This window comes from Tiliqua scincoides, chromosome 2 (genome assembly GCF_035046505.1).
Source record: "Tiliqua scincoides isolate rTilSci1 chromosome 2, rTilSci1.hap2, whole genome shotgun sequence".
Classification (NCBI taxonomy): Eukaryota; Metazoa; Chordata; class Lepidosauria; order Squamata; family Scincidae; genus Tiliqua; species Tiliqua scincoides.
In genome coordinates this window covers 49,191,534-49,211,879 of record NC_089822.1, presented here as the reverse complement: position 1 = coordinate 49,211,879, position 20,346 = coordinate 49,191,534, and the positions used below count along the sequence as shown (strand labels likewise).

The 20,346-nt window shown below is 42.8% G+C and overlaps 1 protein-coding gene and 1 long non-coding RNA gene across 4 annotated transcripts in view; one reads left to right on the top strand and one right to left on the bottom strand.

Annotated features, from left to right (window-relative positions):
* Window positions 1–20,346, top strand: part of EPB41L4A (erythrocyte membrane protein band 4.1 like 4A) — a 102,550-nt gene that overhangs the window by 70,096 nt on the left and 12,108 nt on the right. For both annotated transcript variants that reach the window (XM_066613999.1, XM_066613998.1), the window contains exons 13-17: window positions 1,714–1,798; window positions 6,649–6,732; window positions 8,066–8,179; window positions 8,389–8,466; window positions 13,071–13,190. In XM_066613999.1, the coding sequence (XP_066470096.1) occupies window positions 1,714–1,798; window positions 6,649–6,732; window positions 8,066–8,179; window positions 8,389–8,466; window positions 13,071–13,190 (481 nt within the window). The remainder of the gene's footprint in view (window positions 1–1,713; window positions 1,799–6,648; window positions 6,733–8,065; window positions 8,180–8,388; window positions 8,467–13,070; window positions 13,191–20,346) is intronic.
* Window positions 13,518–20,346, bottom strand: part of LOC136639633 (uncharacterized) — a 30,036-nt gene continuing 23,207 nt past the window's right edge. For both annotated transcript variants that reach the window (XR_010793707.1, XR_010793709.1), the window contains one exon: window positions 13,518–17,768. This is a non-coding gene — a long non-coding RNA (uncharacterized lncRNA). The remainder of the gene's footprint in view (window positions 17,769–20,346) is intronic.

Genomic DNA, 20,346 nt, shown 5'->3' with positions numbered 1-20,346 from the left:
CACATAGAGGAAGCTATGGAGATGGTAGAACACTTGCTTTGTATGTAGACGATCCTAAATTCAATCCTTGGCATCTCCAGGTAGCGTTGGGAAAGATCCCTCTTTGAAACCCTGGAGCTGCCAGTCAATATCCATGTTACTGGCCTAGATGAATTAATTATCTGGTAAGATAGGTTCTTGTATTTCTCTACCATCCAGAAGCTGGGGATTGTGCATGTGAAGCCTTTTTCAAAAGTTTAACATTCAGCTGCCTGTGAGGAAACACAGCAAGGGGCTGGACTAGATGGCCTTAAAGGTCTCTCTTGTGCTTTTAAGGGAGCAGAATTCAACTCTCCCGATAGGATTTTACTGTTTTAAAGGAGCTATGCTCGCACAGCCATGCTGCTCCATTCATTGGCTTAGACCAGGGGTGTCAAACATAATGCCTGGGGGCCAAATGTGACTTGCAGAAGCTCTTTATCTGGCCCTTGGGGTCTCTCAGCACCCCCGTCAGCTGCTGAGCCGTGCTGAAGTGTCACTGCTGGATGGGCAACCTGCGTGATAATTGGGCTCTCCCATATCTTGAATATATGATCAAGACTTGCATATTTTCTCTTCTGTCATTTGTAGCTAATGAGTTCCTAAGTGAGAAAAAAGTACTTCTGGTCATCATGTGCTTAATGACATCACTTCCTGCCCTCAGTAGGTATCATGAATACTATTCAGCCCACTGTATGAAATGGGCTTGACACCCCTGGCTTAGTCATTCAAGCAGATTCTTATTTGGCTTAGGCTGCAATCCTAACCACACTTTCCTGAGAGTAAGCCCCATTGAACAAAATAGGACTTACTTCTGAGTAGACCTGGTTAGGATTATGCCCTGAGACATTCAAGCAGGTTCTTATTTTTTCTTCTTGTAGTCTTTCTTCTCATCAGTCAGTTCCCATTGGTTGTGATACAGATTGCTTCAATAGTTTTCCTGTTAAGTAGTTTAATAAACTGTTTTTGCAGAACTTTCGCAATATGGGTTTGGGTTTATGGGCACTCCTCTTTAATGGGAGCACACCGTTATCTCCAGTGTGAGCCATGTATCCTCCAGTGTTGTAGCAATTCCTTTGTGAACAAGTTATATTGCAGAAGAACAAAATATGCAATACTTTCCTTTGTACTGAGAGAATCAGGAGAATGAGTTGTCCCTTGTAGATCTCCCCATCCTTCTTGAAATAGCAATTGAAGAATAATACTCTGACCATTTTAGTTCCTTGCGTAACAACCCAAGAATGCATCATATTCAGATACAGTAGGACCACAGTAGGTTTGCAGGCATGATGTGTCCCAAAGTGCAAAAATGCCGCTAATAATACTTAACATTTATATAGCAATTTCAGAGCACGCAAAGCACTTCACAGGTATCATCTTGGTGTAATCCTTATTCTGCAACTCTATTAAGCGAGTTGTATGATGCCCATATTACATTTGGGAAACAACTTACATAATTGGGGCCGCCTAGTGAGTTGATGGCAGAGGTGAGATTCGAACCAAGGAAGTCCTGATCCACAGCTCAGTCACTTACATTGCAATTCATTGTATGTCTACTCAGAAGTAAGCCCCTCTGAATTCAGTGGGACTAATTCCTAGGTATGTGTGTTTAGGATTGCGGCCTTGGCCATTACGCTATACCAGTTCACCAACATTATAATGTCTTTTATTTACATAATTTTTATTTTCTTTCAGGATCACATTGTACAAACCAAGTTATTACACACTCTGGAGAGAATGAAGGATCAACCAAAATAATTTCACCATCACCAATAAAAAGGTAATGATAATACAGTTGAAAAGTGTGCGTAAATGACACCAGTAAGTCTAAATGAAAATATTTTAGGTACTTATACATATTGAAAGCTGGAAAGAGCCAGTGTTTCGATCTGGACTTGTTGGCCTTCTTGGTCTTGAAAAAGATCTGCGTTCATCCTGTTCACTAGCCATGGTTTTACTGAGTTGTCATAGGTAAATGTATATGTAACATGAAAGTTACAACACCTTTACAGACTTATTGAAAGAATGAGTGAAAGAAAGTTCTAAAGCCATTTGCCTTTTAATAGTACGTTATAAATTACCTTGGTTGATTTGGGGCTTTGTATGCTGCACAAAGCCTGTTGTGCAAGTTTTAATCATGATGTGTGGTGTTGTGGAGTAATATAACTGGATAGACTGAATTTCTGTGTTGTTTTGGGGGGGGGGGGGGCTTGAGTAGGCAGGCATAGTCCTCTCAAGGAGCAGAATAGCCGCCACAGGGAATTTGGCATGTGCTCCTCTATCCAACTTTGGGAAAGCTCTGCTCATAAAGTAGGATTGAGTTGGAGATATTGTACCCCTTCATTCCATAACTGTGTACTTTTGGGATTGTATAATGACTGCTGCTTCTGAAATCTAACACACACACAAAGACACAGTTACTTGCCAAACATCAAAAACATGGTGGATTTCTAAAAATGATAAATGATATGTTTAAAAGCGGTTTTAAAACGATAAATAATAAAGAGCTTGTCCTTATGTCTCCTTTTTTATGCCAAATCTTTGTTACTATAGCTGTACCTTGTCTGCCAAACAATGCCCCAGATGGAATTTTAAATCGCCTAAACAGATATTAAGAAAATTAGTCCAAGTGCAGGTGGGATGAAACAGATGGTCTCAGTGGAAATGCAGGAAGAAAGCAAGTCTTTCCAGGACTGGGTTATCAGAATGTTGGGAAAAAAATTAGACTGGGAAACCAGTTGAATGTATTTATTTGTTTCCCTGAAGTTATATAAAAAATTCTTCCATTGAAACAATATTATGGTTTCCTGAAAGAAAGCCAAGTTACAGATTGTGTATGTGCAGTGTGTATGTGGAGTGTGCTTTCTGGCTCTAAATGGGGTTATAACCATGTCTGAAACCTGCCCTTTACTGCCCCCACCTGTGACACAATAATCTGTTTCACAATCGGGGCTTGTCAAGGTTTGCTGAGGGGTGGCATCCCAAGTGATAACAGGATCTCCAAAGATAGGTGGAAGCAAGCCACCAGTCCGTGATGGCCAGAGGTAAGAGTCACAGTCTGAGGCTGATCTATAGTTGCAGCAGAATGTTATGGTGAAATGGAATGCTCACTTCAGACTGTGATGGGGAATCATATTTCTGAATGCCCCCGTACGTGAAAAACTCTCTTTGCACATAGAAAACTAACAAATAAGGAGAACAAGGAAAATAATAATACATTTATTCGGTAAGGGAATATCTTTGCTGTCTTAGGCATTATGGTTCATTTTCCTGTGGTGGGTAGATTGGGTTTAAGATAGACAAAGTCACAGTTAATAGGCAGGGGCAAAAACAGCAAACTCCACAGTGGCGAGCTGTCATGTTTCAAATCCATCAACTATTTTGCAGAGTGGTGACAATCAGGAGCTCGGTCTGTCAGGACTGTTTTATTCCTAGACAAGATGCTTAGACTGGAGAGCAGGCCTTGAGTTTGACACGAGCTGCATTGGAGCTGCATTGGTTCACTGGGTCATGTCATTTGATGCTGAATCAGCTTGTGGGGAATGCACTGTGACCTAGGTAACAAGATTTGCCCTGCAGTTCTTTCAGCAGAGCTACTGTTTCGGAGCAGGAGATAAGATGCTGAAGCCCGGTCACTAAGAGTCGTAATATAAGACCCTTAACACTTGTTTAGATCTGAACTAAAATGGTTAAGGACATGATCTAACCATCCTGCTTTGTCCCAGTACTCACTCTCATAGATCACATTAAAAGATGCTTTCCAAGTAACCCCTTTAAGCCTAATCATCAAAACTTTCCTCTTGTTAATTGTTGAATAGGTCAGTGGTTGTCTGTTACTGCTAGAAAAAAAACCAGAACTAACCCATGAAATTCACATCTTAACCCTGTCAAAGAATCTGAAATAGTTCAGTCCCCTCTCAAGTGTTCTGCTGGAGATAATCCTGGTATCTGGAGAGTTTCCATAATTTAACACTCTGATTGCTATATTCATGACAAATAGCTTAGGAGTCTAATATATAAAATGCACTGCCCAAGTTTAGTTCACATATACACTTGCAATTTTTTTCTGTCAATCACTGTACATAAAAGGATCCTTTCATAGTAATTCACAGACATTTTACCAGATTCAGCTCTAGCTTTATAGTGATATGATAGAAATCCTAACTCATTTTCTGATTTCACACCTTTTATGGCAATGTTGCGAACTGTTTTGCAGGTTTTCCATTATGCAAGAATGATGACAAAATTCAATTCATGCATGCAAAATCTGAGGCTAAAAGGCAGTTTAGAAATCAAACTGGCAAATTGCCTGCATCAAGTGGGGTCTGTCACAGATAGCTGCATTATGTAAGGAAAGAATGCTGGTCTTAGCCCTCCACTCTTTGCTAACTCCTTTGTTGGTCTCTGAATAGTACATTGGAAGTGACTCTAGCAGGCATTCTCAGCCTTTTCAGACTTGAGAAGTTGGTGAAAACAGGCTTGCAATCTGCTTTTGAGCTACCTCCCATTGAGCCATTTCTAATTGGTGATCGTTCCTGAGAATAGCATCTTGCAAGCTGTGGCTACATGTGGTGCAAACAAAGAAAGCTAGAGACATGCAGTCAGTGATTTGACTGGATATTTTGAAACTATATGTGAAATCTGGCTTCTTTACACCCCTTTCTGCCAAAGCAGCAGGATCCCAAATGCAATCAATTCTTATTAACTGCTGAGGTTAGTTTCCTGGAAAACCCCGAGGATACCGAATCAGCAGATAGGGAGTCATTGATCCTATGGGATCAGTGGGGTTGGGGGAGGGGTAGCTAACCTGCCAGGAGCAGATATTTTCAGAATGGCACCTGTGAATAGCTTTAGGATGGCCACTGATAGCTTCAGAATGCCGCTGAGAATAGAACGCATACGGCGCAAGGTATATTGCGCTCTTATTCCCCATGGATAAGTGAATCCATGGGAACGGAATGTATGATTAACAAGGATTGACTGTATGGGTATACACAGACCTTTCACTTTCTTTCTGCATAATCAACAACCCTCCACCACCCTTAGTTCCTTAAGTTTCCTATCTCTGCAATGTCACTGCAATATATCACTTCTTATCTCTAGGTTCTGGTTCTGGTTCAAAACATCAGCTGGAGCAAGGGGGCAAAGCAGATTTCCAGCTATCTTCTGCTCCTAAGTTCGCAATGAACACAAATTTCCAATCAAATGTCAATGCTATTGAAGTAACATTCCACGCTCACTCATTCACATACAGCCCAGTCAACCTCTCCCGAGAGGCCAGGTGAATTCAGTGCTAGGTCTCCTTATTTATTGTGGTTTTACCTTTCTTCCAAGTTCTCAGGGGATTTTTCTTCCCTCACCCTTACTTTTTCTATTCAGAACAAGCCTGTGAAGTAGTTCATGCTGAGAATTGGCGACTTGCCCTAGGTCACCTTGTGAACTTCATGACTGAGTGACAATTTGAACCAAGACTAGGACTGGGGAGATATGGGTTCAAATTCCCACTCATGTTGTCAACACTGGGGCATGAGCAGCCAGCTGTTTATGTGCCAGAGGTACAAGTCTCTGCAGAACGGGACCTGAGTTCAGAAGAAAGGGCAGTGGCAGAATCTGCAAGAGGCCCTGCCAAAGTGGAAAGGCAAACAAAGGCAGTAGAACATGGAAGAATGCTGGAGAGTCTACTCAGTTTCTAGTCAGCCACACAGAGACTAAGGCAGCATTTGATCTTTGTGCAGGCAGAGACCCTGGAAGCTTTATAAGTGAGTCAGAAGGGGGGGGGGGAGACCAAAGGTCTGCTTGGATATGTGGAGTATGCTAGTACCTGGGAAGATAAGGGCCATATTAGATGTTCTCTTTGGTGCATCATTAACATATGTGCTTAAACCTAGCAGCTCCTCGCCATGAGTAGTGAGGATTGGGCTGCATGGAAGGGCATATATCTATTTTATCTCCTTCCCCTTGTTCTGTTTTCCTACTAATAATCAGATGTCCCCTGTTGCTAGTATATTTGGTAACAAATAGTTACTGAAGCAACTGTTTGTGCAAGGGGCAAGAATTAATACCACTAAGACCCACACAACGCACTCTTGAGATCCCTGCAACAGTCAGCTGGGAGTCCTGGGGCAAATCCTTGCACTGTCCTCACATGGCACCACTTGATTGCCCATGGAATGTTCTGTACCGAGGGATCAGCTTGGCCAGGTGGCCCCTCCAATGGAACAGGGCCCTTGGCCAGGGCCTGACATGTTCAACCCCTACCTGTACCCTTTCGGGTACTTTTTCTTAAATAAGAGAAACTTTTAAGTTTAAGTGCAAACATTTAGAACATGTTTAAAGGAATTAGTGGTTTGATTCCAAAACTGCTATTTCAACCTGCTTTCTTCTCACAGTTAACTTGCCACAAGGGACAGTTCAATACAGATCAGGAGGCTCCAATTCTTGTCCCAGCTGTTCTTGATAATGACCTATTTATTTCCCAGTGGAAGGTAATCATCGGGGAAATCTAGCATGAGAAACAAATGCCTGGAAATAATTTTAGAGAGTAAGGTTTTAAAGAGCCTTCAAAGTCATTTTTTTTTTTTTTGGCGTGTTGGCTGTTTTAAGAAAAATGTGTTTTTCTGCACTTTTTAGTTTTAAAAAGTCAAGAAATGAAAGCAGCCCAGAAACCCAAAGAAGTAAAACTAGTGCACCATGGGAAGAAAACTGCCCACAAAGGTACGTAGCAGTGTGCTGCCTTACAAAGAAGTCTGCAGTAACCCATATTTGCTATGCAGATTTTGCATATACATATTTTTAATTCCTTTAGGTATGTCATGTCTGATATTATATCTTATTTGTGAACTCAACCCATTTTTGTATTGGTAACAGGACAGATGTCGAAGGGGTTTGGTTGACAGGAGACGATACTCTTGCAGAATAGGGTGGTGGTAGTCAAACCAACTCCCATTCTCTTCCAATGGATGCTTACATCATTAGCTCTGATTTGTAGGTACTTAGATTGAGATGACAGCTCTCAGTCAATCTGAACCCCACAAAGACTAGCCAGCAGCTGTGCTTCGTTTGAGATGTCTCCCAACCATTTTCTTCCTCACATTTCTCACTGCCACTCCAGTTTCCAGAAGGGAAAGAGGAGGAGGAAAGAAGTGGGGGAGAAAGTGGGCAGGTGGAACTCTCTCTCTCTCTCTTCCTGTGTGTGTGGGTAGAGTTGGAAGGTCTTGTCTCCGACTTTACCACTTGTGTGTGTTCATATGGGTATGTGGGTGCAAGGATGGAAGGGCTGGGCACAGATTTCTGCCTCTGCACATTGTATGAGCTTGTGTGAACAAGCAAGGAAACATGGTGTTCATGCTTTCTGTGAGGGAACGTTGCAGGTTCATCCCTCTGCCCATTCTCACTACTGTGAGTTATCTTATGTCGACACTTGCCTGTTCATGTTTGTGAACTGTGGCATACTTGCTGGCTCATTAATACCATTAATAATTATGTAGTCATGAAATTAGTAGTTGTGAAAAATTTATGGTGAAAAGACAATATAAACAAATTATCTGCCATTGTGTGCATAGCTAGACTGCTTAAATGCTTGAATCTTATTGCCTCCAGGGCAGGATCTTATTTTCTTTTGTATTATAAGGAAAGCACATTGTTGAGGGTATTGATTTGGAAATGGCAAGGAGCTTTTTATTGCAAAAATCTCGCAGTAAAAAAATGTGTTTTTCTGTTCAGCTTTCTAACTGCACTTGCATCAGTGGAAATGTCTTTAATGGCCTTTAAGCATGCTCTGAAGGTTTCTTTATTCTGAAGGTTTCTGTGCAATTGTTCTTTGTTTGAAGAGTTTATTGGAATATATTTATTCCTAAAAAGCAGTAACAACTTGCATCTCAGTTTAACCAAATCTTGCTATTTATGTACTGTACACACCTGTCAGTGTACATGCCTTACAGTATTTTCTGCTGTTTTTGACAAAGTAGTAACAAACAGAATTCATGAGAGATGACCATTGGATCTGCTGTAAAATGCTAAATTTATTTACTCTTTACTTTGTCTCTAGTGGGCTTTATAATTCTCCCAGTGACCGCAACAGATCACCAAAGTTTTCTTACTCTCGGCGACGACACCCTTCAGGTGGAAGTGAAAATGAACCTGGCCAACAACATAGGAGGAGGTGAGAACCTGAATGTTCGTAATATCATAATGGACATATGCTAAAGTTTTCCATTCCTATCTGTAAAATGGCATTAGACCCAGATAAAATAGCATTCATCATAATGGGACTGAAACAGTAACAAAAGTTATTGTTTTATAATAAGATATTTCCTTTGGTTTCTGCTTCAAATTTCTAATCTACTGTTACTTTATCTTTCACCTTTCTAGATCCCGATCCCGATGTAATACCAGCAGTGGTAGTGAGTCGGAAAATTCTAACAGGGAACATCGGAAGAAAAGACATAGGTGACTATACAATACTACAAGTACAAAAAATGAAGCATATAGCTTGCTAAACTTACAACACACTGGGTTTAAACCAGTGGTACCCAACCCATGGGCCAGAGAGTGATTTGCATAGCAAAATAAATCCACAAATGGTTTCCTGTCCCCAAAAAGCTCACAATATAGAAAAAAATCTAGATGAGGCACCTGCAACAGGCCCTGGAAAAGACATCATACTAGGGTAAAGAAAGATGGTTGTTCTCCCTCTGTTAAATATAAGAGGGCACCACTTTAAAAGATGTCTCTTTGCTCAGCAGGGGTCTGTCCAAATGGACAGTGTGGACTTGGATTTGACAAATTCAAATTCAAGCCTGGATTCAAATCTTGCCTTTTGGCCAAATCCAAATCAGCTGCCACCAGTGTGACGGGCGCATGTACTGTTACAAATGTGCCTTCAGGCATATTGTGGCAGTGAAAATGATAATTGAGCTGGCAATCAGGCTACCACCAGTCAAAGGCCTGTGCCCACTGGAATAAGTAGGCACTCTGCTGGTCAGATGGGGGAGGCATTATGGGGCAGGAGGAGGGCACGGCAGGGGCAGATCTGGCCAGGGAGGGGGCAGGGAATGGCAGCCATGGCAACTATCAGATCCTATCTCCCCTTCCCAGACTTGGTAACCTGACACAAGGTGGCTCAGATTTGTGCCAGTGATAGTGTTGGTGTACATAATTAGCCCCATTGTGGCTGCTGGGGATTTACCTGGGGTAAAAGGACAAATGTCCCCTTATCCTGAGGAGACCTCCAGCAGCCACAGCATGCTGGATACAGTGGAGGCAGCACTGTTACCACTGCATTGGAGCATGGGACTTTCATTAAGATTGGGCTGCCTATCACAAGAAACCCACTTGATAGCCCTTTTTTGGAAACTAAATCTAACTTTGGTCATACAAGACACCTTTTGGGCTCATATTCCTTGCTTCCTTGAAACCTGTTTTGAGGGAGAGGTCCTTTTTGTCATCATTTCACCAAGACAAATTAGAGATAAGAACATAAGAACAGCCCCATTGGATCAGGTCATGGGCCCATCTAGTCCAGCTTCCTGTATCTCACAGCGGCCCACCAAATGCCCCAGGGAGCACACCTGATAACAAGAGATCTGCATCCTGGTACCCTCCCTTGCATTTGACATAGCCCATTTCTAAAATCAGGAGGTTGCGCATACACATCATGGCTTGTAACCCATAATGAATTTTTTCCTCCAGAAACTTGTCCAATCCCCTTTTAAAGGCATCCAGGCCAGATGCTGTCACCACATCCTGTGGCAAGGAGTTCCACAGACCGACCACACACTGAGTAAAGAAATATTTTCTTTTGTCTGTCCTAACCCTCCCAACACTCAATTTTAGTGGATGTCCCCTGGTTCTGGTGTTATGTGAGAGTGTAAAGAGCATCTCTCTATCCACTTTATCCTTCCCATGCATAATTTTGTATGTCTCAATCATGTCCCCCCTCAGGCATCTCTTTTCTAGGCTGAAGAGGCCCAAATGCCGTAGCCTTTCCTCATAAGGAAGGTGCCCCAGCCCAGTAATCATCTTAGTCGTTCTCTTTTGCACCTTTTCCATTTCCACTATGTCCTTTTTGAGATGTGGCGACCAGAACAGGACACAATAATCCAGGTGTGGCCTTACCATCGATTTGTACAACGGCATTATAATACTAGTCATTTTGTTCTTTTCTAATACCTTTTCTAATGATCCCAAGCATAGAATTGGCCTTCTTCACTGCCGCTTCACATTGGGTTGACACTTTCATCGAGCTGTCCACCACCACCCCAAGATCTCTCTCCTAATCTGTCACAGACAGCTCAGAACCCATTAGCCTATATGTGAAGTTTTGATTTTTTGCCCCAATGTGCATGACTTTACACTTACTTACAAAACGCATCTGCCATTTTGCTGCCCATTCTGCCAGTCTGGAGAGATCCTTCTGGAGCTCCTCACAATTACTTCTGGTCTTCACTACTCAGAAAAGTTTGGTGTCATCTGCAAACTTAGCCACCTCACTGCTCAACCCTGTCTCCAGGTTGAAGAGGTTGAGAAGCACCGGTCTCAGGACAGATCCTTGGGGCACACAGCTTTTCACCTCTCTCCATTATGAAATTTGCCCATTGACACCCACTGTCTGTTTCCTGGTCTTCAACCAGGTCTCAATCCATGAGAGGACCTACCCTCTAATTCCCTGACTGTGGAGTTTTTTCAGTAGCCTTTGGTGAGGGACTGTGTCGAACGCCTTCTGAAAGTCCAGATATATAATGTCCACAGGTTCTCCCACATCCACATGCCTGTTGACCTTTTCAAAGAATTCTAAAAGGTTTGTGAGGCAAGACTTACCCTTACAGAAGCCATGCTGATTCTCCCTCAGCAAGGCCTGTTCATCTATGTGTTTTGAGATCCTATCTTTGATGAGGCATTCCACCATCTTACCCGGTATAGATGTTAGGCTGATTGGTCTATAGTTTCCCAGGTCCCCCCTCTTTCCCTTTTTAAAGATTGGTATGACATTTGCTATCCTCCAATCCTCTGGCACCGTGGCCATTTTGAGGGTCAAGTTGCATATTTTAGTCAAGAGATAGCAACTTCATTCTTTAATTACTTAATAACTCTTGGGTGGATGCCATCAGGGCCTAGTGACTTATTGATCTTTAATTTATCAATGAGGTCTGAAACATCTTCTCTTTCAACCCCTATCTGACTTAATTCCTTGGTCAGGAGGGGCCGTTCAGGCAGTGGTATTTGCCCGAGGTCTTCTGCCATAGAGACAGATGCAAAGAACTCATTTAATTTCTCTGCCATCTGTAAGTCTCCTTTTATCTCCCCTTTCTGTCCCTCACCATCCAGAGGGCCAACCGCTTCTCTGGCGGGTTTCCTGCTTCTAACATATTTGAAGAAGCTTTTATTATTCCCCTTAATGTTGCTGGCCATGTGTTCCTCATAGTCTCGCTTGGCCTCTCGTATCACCTTCTTACATTTCTTTTGCCACAGTTTATGTTCCTTTGTATTCTGTTCATTAGGGCAAGACTTCCATTTACGGAAAGAAGCTCCCTTGCCCTTTACGGCCTCTCTAACTTGGCTCATTAGCCATGCGGGCACCCTCCTGGACTTAGTGGAGCCCTTCTTCCTTTGCGGTATACACTTCCTCTGGGCCTCTGTTACTGTTGTTTTAAGCAGCCTCCATGCACTCTGGAGAGATGGCTGCTCTAAGGCACAGTCATTTAGCATGTCAAGGAATCTGGTCTCCTTTTCGTGACCAGAACACAAATTGACCCAGTCTATATGAGGATAATTGAAGTCCCCCATGATTACAACCCTGTCCCTCCTTGTCACCTCCCTGATCTGTTTCCTCATTTCAGGGTTTCCTCATTTCAGGGTCCCCTTCCGGTTTCGGTCTGGAGGACGATAGTATGCCCCAAGTATTAAATTGCTCCTCAGGTCTGGTAATTTAACCCACAGAGATTCTATGGTAGAGTCAGACCTGCCTTCGATCTCTACTTTGCGGTCCTCACATCCGTCGCAAGCCCCCCCTCTATGTTTCTAATAATTGTATCCCCCACTACAAGAAGCCCCCGACTCCCCTCCTGCCAAGGAGTATCCTGAGTGCGTTCAGATACGGCCCGTCCCCTGGAGAAGGGGTCCCCCCTAGGGGATTATTTCCCTCCTCTCCAGGATGACGTCCTCCAGCCCCGTGACTTCCCAACCAGGCAGCCAAGGAGCTGCACACCTGAGGTTGGGACGAAGCCTGATTGTCCCTGGAAGTCTCCCCATGGTCCTTCTCTGCCTGCCTCTGCTTCTCCAGGTCGGCCACCAAGGCTTCAAGGGAGTGGACGTGTTCCCTGAGTCCCTGGAGCTCCTTGCACCAAAGACACAACCATGACTTATGCCACAGAGGTATATAGTCATACATGTTGTACTTGATGCAAAACACTGGATAGCCCCCACCCTGCTGCTGGCTGTCTGACTGCATAGTTTTTTTGTTTGTTTGTTTGTTTGTTTAGGGGTACTTAAAAACCCTTCACTGGTTTGCTGCCCTCTTCTCAAGGGAAGAGAAGGGCGGTGTCTGGGGTCCTGGCTTCCTCGCCCTGCTGCTGAACTCGCACAGAGGCTAAACTCGCGGTGCCTTACCTGGCACTTTGTTCCCGAGGCACTGGGTTTCCCAGAGGCCACGCACGCTTCTGCAGAGAGATGTTTGCGTTTCTTATATAGGACATACATATATCACCTTTTCTTCAACAAAAGTGGTCATCGGGAAAAGATACATCCTTTTCTATTGAGGACTGGCTAATTTGTTTTTTAGTGCATATTTGTCTCACTGATTTCAATTGAAAACTTAGCTCTTGCCTAAATGTTTGTCATTGACATGAATGGGATTCAGAAGTACTTAAACTGGGCTGGACTATGCCTAAAATATGTTCTCTCTCCTGTTCCTCTTTACTCTTTGTGAAGGACAGGTAAGTAAATCTTCAATAGCTTTAGCAAAGTTGAAGTTTAAGGTGCTTTCTGAGAAAGTGATTGAAATTCACCAAAATATTATTCAGACATTCACTTTTAGTATGTTAATTTCTCCATAGGATACGGCAGGAGAATGACATGATTGATTCAGCTCCTCAATGGGAAGCAGTATTGAGGCGACAGAAAGAGAAAAATCAATCCGATCCAAATCATAGACGATCCAAGCACAGATCTCGATCGTATGTTCGTGCAAATTGCTTTATAAATACATCTGAAAATGTATTCTGCTTAAAATATTTTCATCCCTTCTCTCTTGCATCTAAGGCCATGAAAAGTGGTTTACAAAGAGGATAAGAAACAAAGTAGAAACATACTAGTTAAAAGGCTGCAAAAAACATGAAAAAATGTATTGAATAGTCCCCAGGTCACAGGTGAAAGGACCTAAGGGGATATTTGACTCTGGTTCAGAAAAGACTCTGAGTGCCATTGTCTACATTTAGATGCATATCAAGAATAGATTTATTATCCATCTTGTGGTTTATAGCTTCTGTTCATGGCTCCTTCTAGTTGCTGTAGTTAGGATTAGATCTGACACACTTGACTTTATGTAAATTTACCACTAGATAATCTTTTATTTTTTAGACAAATGAAATAGTTTCATAGGAAAAATTTCAAAATCAGATTAATAACTTAGGCTTAGAAGAGTGTACAAAGTGGTGTTTGAAGATAATATATGTATAGATACACCCACTGAACTCAGTTTGCACACACACTTTGGTGCAGTTAGCAAAATTGTAGGCCCAACATGAACATTTAGAATTCAAAGCTGAAAATTACAGGGTACATACACGCTTACTTGGATGAGACTTATTTTTCAATATACATGCACAGAATTGGACTGTAAACATCTTGAAAAATTCAGCATGAGGAAAAGCTGCCAGTTTGCAAATTGGCAGATTTTTTTTTCTGTTGAGTGAAAAGTCTGTTGCTGAACTAACAAGACACATTTGAAATTTACAAACCAAGTTGAATGTTCTTGTATGCAAATGATCAGAATATCTTGAAGAATAATTCTGGATAGAATTTTATAACCTAGAGCAGTGGTTCCCAATTTCTTACTCCTTGATGCCCCTTCAGCCACATCTTCCCAGCTGAACGGGCGCCACTATCTCGGATCTCACGAAATCTCATGAGATCCAAAAATGGTGGTGTCTGAATCTTGCAAGATTTGGTGAGATCCAAGATAGTGGTGCCCAAGTCTTGCGAGATTTAGGTGTCACCATCTTGGATCTCACTAAACCTTGTGAGATCCAAGATGGTGGTACCTGGGGAACAGGTAGGAGGGAGAACCAGGGACATCCCATGGCACTCCTGTGAGTGTGCTGCAATGCCCTAAGGCAGCTATTTTCAACCACTGTGCCATGGCACACTGTTGTGCCATGAATGGTCTGCAGGTGTGCTGGGAGAGTTTGGGGGAAGGGTAATTTGTTAGTAGGACCACTGGGGGATGTGAGCCCCTGCTGTCAATGGGTGTAACTGTCAAAAAACTGGTGGTGTGACTTGACAATTTTAGTGCCATCTCAGTGTGCCGTGAGATGATGAAGGTTGAAAATCACTTCTCTAAGGCATTACGACTCTCACTTTGAGAACCCCTGACCCTAGGGTGTTTTGGCATTTCTGTGTTTATTACATTTGTCAATGAACATACTTTATTACCATTTTTGACTTTTTATTCTTAAATATCTGGGTCAAATACTGATGTCATTGGATTACCTGCAGAAATTTGATAAAGTCATAGAATTTACAACATTCATCATGATTGTATTTAACTATAAAAAGAATATGCCAGTGAGGACAATGCCACTTATATCAATTTACTTTAGTGGTTCAAGCAGTTGCAGTCAAAAGTACTGAAAGCCTTTGAAATGGCTTGGGGGATGACCTATACCAGGAACTAGACAGGGGTTGTATGACCCTATTGGTCTTGCAGGAACTTTCAGTGGTTTTTGACACCATCAAATTTGGCATCTTCATGTATCATCTGACTGGTTTAGGACTGGAAGGCACAATTTTGCAGTGGTTCCAGTCCTTCTGACTGGTAGATTACAGAATGTGGTAACAGGGGATTAATGCCCCTAACTTTTGCCTGTTGCACACCACAGGACAGTGGTTGCATACCACAGTATTCTGTCTTCCATATTGTTTTACATAAAACCACTGAGAGAGGTCATTGGATGTCACTAATATATGATTGACACCCAGTTCTATCTCTCAAATGCTCAGTAAAACTGTGGAAGTCCTGACTTGCTGCCTGTCACTGTCAGAAACTGTGTGAGGGTTGAAATGAAACCAGACAGAGCATAGGTGCTGTTGGTCCAGACCCTGTGCTCTTTCCAGATCTTCAGGTGGCAGCAGTGACCAGGAGGGCCTTTGTCCAGCTTAGGATGGTGCACCAGCTGCATCTAAACTTGAGTCAGTCAGAGCTGAGCACAGTGGTCCATGAGTTGGTTGCATGAAGAATGGATTATTATCATGTGCTGTAAATGAGGCTGCCCCTGAAGACCACCCAGAAACTGTAACTGCTGCAAAATGCAGCTCCGCATTTTGTGACAAGGGCCAAATGCTTTGAGGCTGTCAAGCTGCTCCTATTCCAACTACACTGGCTGCTGGTCTGTTTCTGGTTGGATTTCAAGATGCTAGGGTTGACCTTTAAAGCCCCATATGGCTTAGAGCCAGGGTATTTGAAGGACAACCTGCCCCCCCCCCATGAAGTGGCTCACCCGTTAAGGTCACCTGGAGGAGCCCTCCTGCCATGCTGTCATTATCTGAGGTTCATTTGGTGGCAACCTGGGGGTGTGCCTTTTCGGTAATTATGCCACAGCTGTGGGGCTCCTTCCCTGTTAAGTTGCTGCCTTTTTTGTTCAATTAACTTGTTACTAAAAAGACAGAGCTGAGGCGCCCTCTCGTGGACAATTTGAACACTAAAAACTAGTTTTAACTTAATAGTCAGGTAACTGGTAGGTTTTTCTTTTCCTTTAAATTTGATGCAGTAATAGCAGGAAGAACTTGCCCAGTTTTTACAATAAATGAAAAGGAAAGAGGGTGTAGATAAATGGCCATTGTCCTAAACACCCTTGCTCATCTAAACTAATCCTGTTGAAATCCATAGTATTTTCCCAGAGTAAAGTGATGGTGAAATACCAGCCTATTTGAATGAGCACTCGTTGATCATGACCCAAAGATTTATGTAGTCAGCAGAATTTGCACACTAGCTGCTGTTTTACATTCTCATAGAACAGTAAGGACTGGAGAGCAACAGCCTCTCTCACAGCCCAACCCAGCTATCAGGCCACACAGGAAAAAGGAAAGGTGTACTGAACTAAGTACAGAAGCCCCCTCTGCTCTTGTGCCCCTCAAGCCTCTGTGAGGCTTTCTGAGAGTTGTGCTGGATATGCAGGCTAAGTGCTGATTCCTTCTCTTTCACAGCTGCCTGTTTGTGCTGAAGCAGAATTATGTTCAGGAATTTGTTATTGTGTATAAGATCTGTGACAGTAGGTCAGGACAGCTAGTGTAAAATTTATTTTTGGAGTTTCAGTGACCTTGCTGCACCAATATATTGGCTTGGATCTAAAGACCAGTGAGCAAAAGGACAGTAGCGTAGCTAGAGGAGGGCAAAACAGTAAGTACTGCAGGTGCTGCAACATGCCGTTTAAGTGGCCTGTCCCACTTGCCATCAGAGCCATGCCGGGCAGCAACAGCAAAGTGTAGGTGCTTGCAGAACCAAACAGTGTCTCCTGCACCTTGCCATTGCTGCCCAGAATGGCTCCGACAGCATGTTGTGGCACCTGCAATACTTACCATTATGTATTGTATTGGTAACCTTCAGTCTCGAAAGACTATGGTATTGCGCTCTGAAAGGTGGTTCTGGCACAGCGTCTAGTGTGGCTGAAAAGGCCAATCCGGGAGTGACAATCCCTTCCACACTGGGAGCAAGTGCAGTCTGTCCCTGGTCTGTCTCCCTGGCTATGGGCCTTCCTTCTTTGCCTCTTAGCCTCAGACTGTTGGCAAAGTGTCTTTTCAAACTGGGAAAGGCCATGCTGCACAGCCTGCCTCCAAGCGGGCCGCTCAGAGGCCAGGGTTTCCCACTTGTTGAGGTCCATCCCTAAGGCCTTCAGATCCCCCTTGCAGATGTCCTTGTATCGCAGCTGTGGTCTACCTGTAGGGCGCTTTCCTACCATTAAGTTTGAGCAATATGATGAATAAGGAACATATTGGTAGACCAGGTAAATTCTATTGGACAGTATGAAGGGTTTGAAAAGTGTTTCAGCAAATTCTTGCACAAGAGTTATACAAGTAGAGGAGCTCCTCTGAACACTTCTTTCATATAATATAAACAGCCCTCCTGTGAGAGGAAGAAGCTTTCTACAAGCGAAAGGAGACCATTGGAAATTTAAAAAATCCACATTCTGGGGCTGTGAGGTTCATTTCTAAAGTTCAGGTCAAACATCTGTGTAGCCAAAGGGCTTTTTAGAATTAAGAATGGCCATTAAAATTCCATTCTTAGTTAAAAGTATAAAATGCTGCCTAATTGCAAAACATGAATTCATTTTAAATTATTAATGAGGTGCAGATGCAAGCATAAAATATAATATAGGCATTATTAGCACATGGGCTAGTTATTACTTGTCAAAATGAAAATAAGAGAATTAACAAACAGAAGAAGAAAAACCCACAGTGATGATATCCCAATGTGCTGGTTCCTTTAGAGCAGGGGTGTCCAAAGTTTTCGGCAGGAGGGCCACATCATCTCTCTGACACTGTCAGGAGTACAAAAGAATTAATTTACATTTAAAATTTGAATAAATTTACATAAGTTTACGTAAATTAATATACTAGAGGTGGAACCTACAGGAATGAATGAAGGTCTTGCAATAACTCAAGGCCTATAAAAGGCCTTGCACAAAGCAAGGCTGTTCTTTTCCTTGCTGCATCACAGATGTGAAACAGCAAGCAGTGGAGGGAGCCCTCATCCCACAGCTAACACAAGAGGTCAAACAGTCACCCTCACTCTGAGAGCAGCTGCATCTGGGCAGTGCGGGCTCCAGCAAATTTCTGGAGGGCCAGAGGCTCATTGGGGACTGGGGTGTCCCTGAGGGCCGCACTGGGAGTCCTCAAGGGCCGCAAGTGGCCCCAGGGCCGCGGTTTGGGCACCCCTGCTTTAGAGCAATCTTGCAAATCTTGTGACTCCCCACACTGTATATATCACACCAGTCATGTATTTTGCCATGCCAAATACTTGTTCCCTATTTTTACAGTCCTAAGACAGATCAGAAGGTTTACTGAGAGCCCCGATGGGCTGCCATGTAAGTTGAGTGGGCTTTGAACTGGTGGATCACATGTTATGCACGTCTGCTTAAGATTAGTGGTAGATTTGTGGTTCTCAAACATTTCTGATTTCGGAGCCCTTTATGCTTCTAACAGAGTCTCGGAGAGCCCCATTGGCACATGTGTGGAGTTTTGGGGAGCCCCAAAGCACTGGCTCATGTGCAGTGGTGCAGCACCAAGCAGATGACAGCCACTTATGGTGTGCTCATGGAGCCCCCAAAGGAGTCTCAACGAGCCTCATGGATCCTAGGAGCACACTTTGAGAAATGCTGGATGAGATTGTAAAGGAAGATCATTATCAGGAAGTTTGATCCAAGTGGGTTGCTTGAGCTGCACTGGAAAGCAAAGAAGTTTGTAAGCTACAACTAAAGGGTCTTAGCAAGTGGTACACATGGTTGTACAATAGAGCTTTTTTGTAAAGAGTAAAGGATGCTCTGCACCACAGCTTTCCCTTTCATAATAATGGCTTGAAGACAAAGAACAGTAAGTAGAAAAATAATATGACTTGTACTGTTCTGTAAACTCTGGCACAAGAGCTAATGGAAGGCTCCTTGCAGTGCAGAGTCAGTATAGCGGAGCTTACATTTTAGTTCAGAAAACATGGGGACTAAGAGAGATATAAGCTGTAGCACAAACCCCAGTCAGCCATTAAAAAAGTTTGAAAAGTGCTTGTACATGGTCTTGTGCAAAAGTTTATGCAAATGGAGTAATTCCTTTAGATTTGGAAGGGGGAGTGTCACTTTTCTTATGCAACATTCTTCTGTCAGAAACAGCCCTTCTATGAGGTGAGGTGTTTTGTTTTGTTTTTGGACCATGTAACACTTCTCCCAGGCTTCTGTGATAATTTAGCATCCTAAAACAGGTTGCTGAGAGATCCTGCTGCAAATGTCTCTTTGAATTCAGTGCAGTTATTATTGTACTTCATATGGGAGGGGGCAACTTTGCGACGTCTCTTTCACTGTCATGTTTCACAACTTCTTAATTTCTGGAAGAATGGGAAACCCCCAAGTGGGTGCTCACTCACCCACTGACTGTTTACCCCTGATGATACTGCAGCTTATATAATCAGGCTTTTAGGAATTGTACCGCAGCTGCACTGTTTTTCAGTGAAGGTTTAAGGAAGGAAAATCTTTCTTATTATGCAGAAAACACCAAGTGAACCTTCTTTGTAATCTTGTCTTTAAAGGATATCTTTTATCTAATCTTGTCCCTGCTGTCAGCTTTTGATATGCAGCAAAGCCTAATTCTTTCAAAGCACAAACATGACATTCAAGTATTTTTCCCCCCTTCAAGTGACTGATTTTCTTCTTTTATGAGTGGCTTGGCAGGATGAGTTGGGAATTATAGCACACAAACCCCACCTTTCATTGGAGGTACCCACTTCCTTTTTTCTCTACCATTCATCATTTTATTTAAATAGAGTTTTCTGAATAAGATTTTATCATAAAATGAAAAGACTAAACACATTTCCAGCTAATGTTATAAAAAGACCACTAAGGCAGCAATCCTATCCTCACTTACCATGGACTAATGGGGCTTACCTATGAGTAGACATGCATAGAATTGAGCTCTAAGTGTGAAAAGAGGCATCTTTTAAGTAGAGCCATATCTGAGGCTCTGGGGAACAACAAGCATGTTTCTAGGTGTCAGAGGACCTTTGCTTGATACAAGTTTGTCAGGACATGTCAGCATGTGGTCCATACAACTACAGCTTGACAAAAGGACCTTTAAACCATTTCTGCCCAACTTTGCATATACGCAACAGGGACAAAAGGTGTACACCTGTGGGCTAGGCAGAAATGGGTTAAGGAAACCACTCTGCACTATGTAATCTGCACTTGCAGGGTGCATGTTTGAATCCATAGTCCAAAGCAGTGGAGATGGTGAGTCTGGAAAGATTTCAGTGATGAAAGTCAAAAAAGGACTTAGAATCCATGTTAGTTTCACATAATTCACAGGTCGTTGTTTTCAAGTATTTCCTAACAGTTTGGGGTTGGATGTGCTTGGATG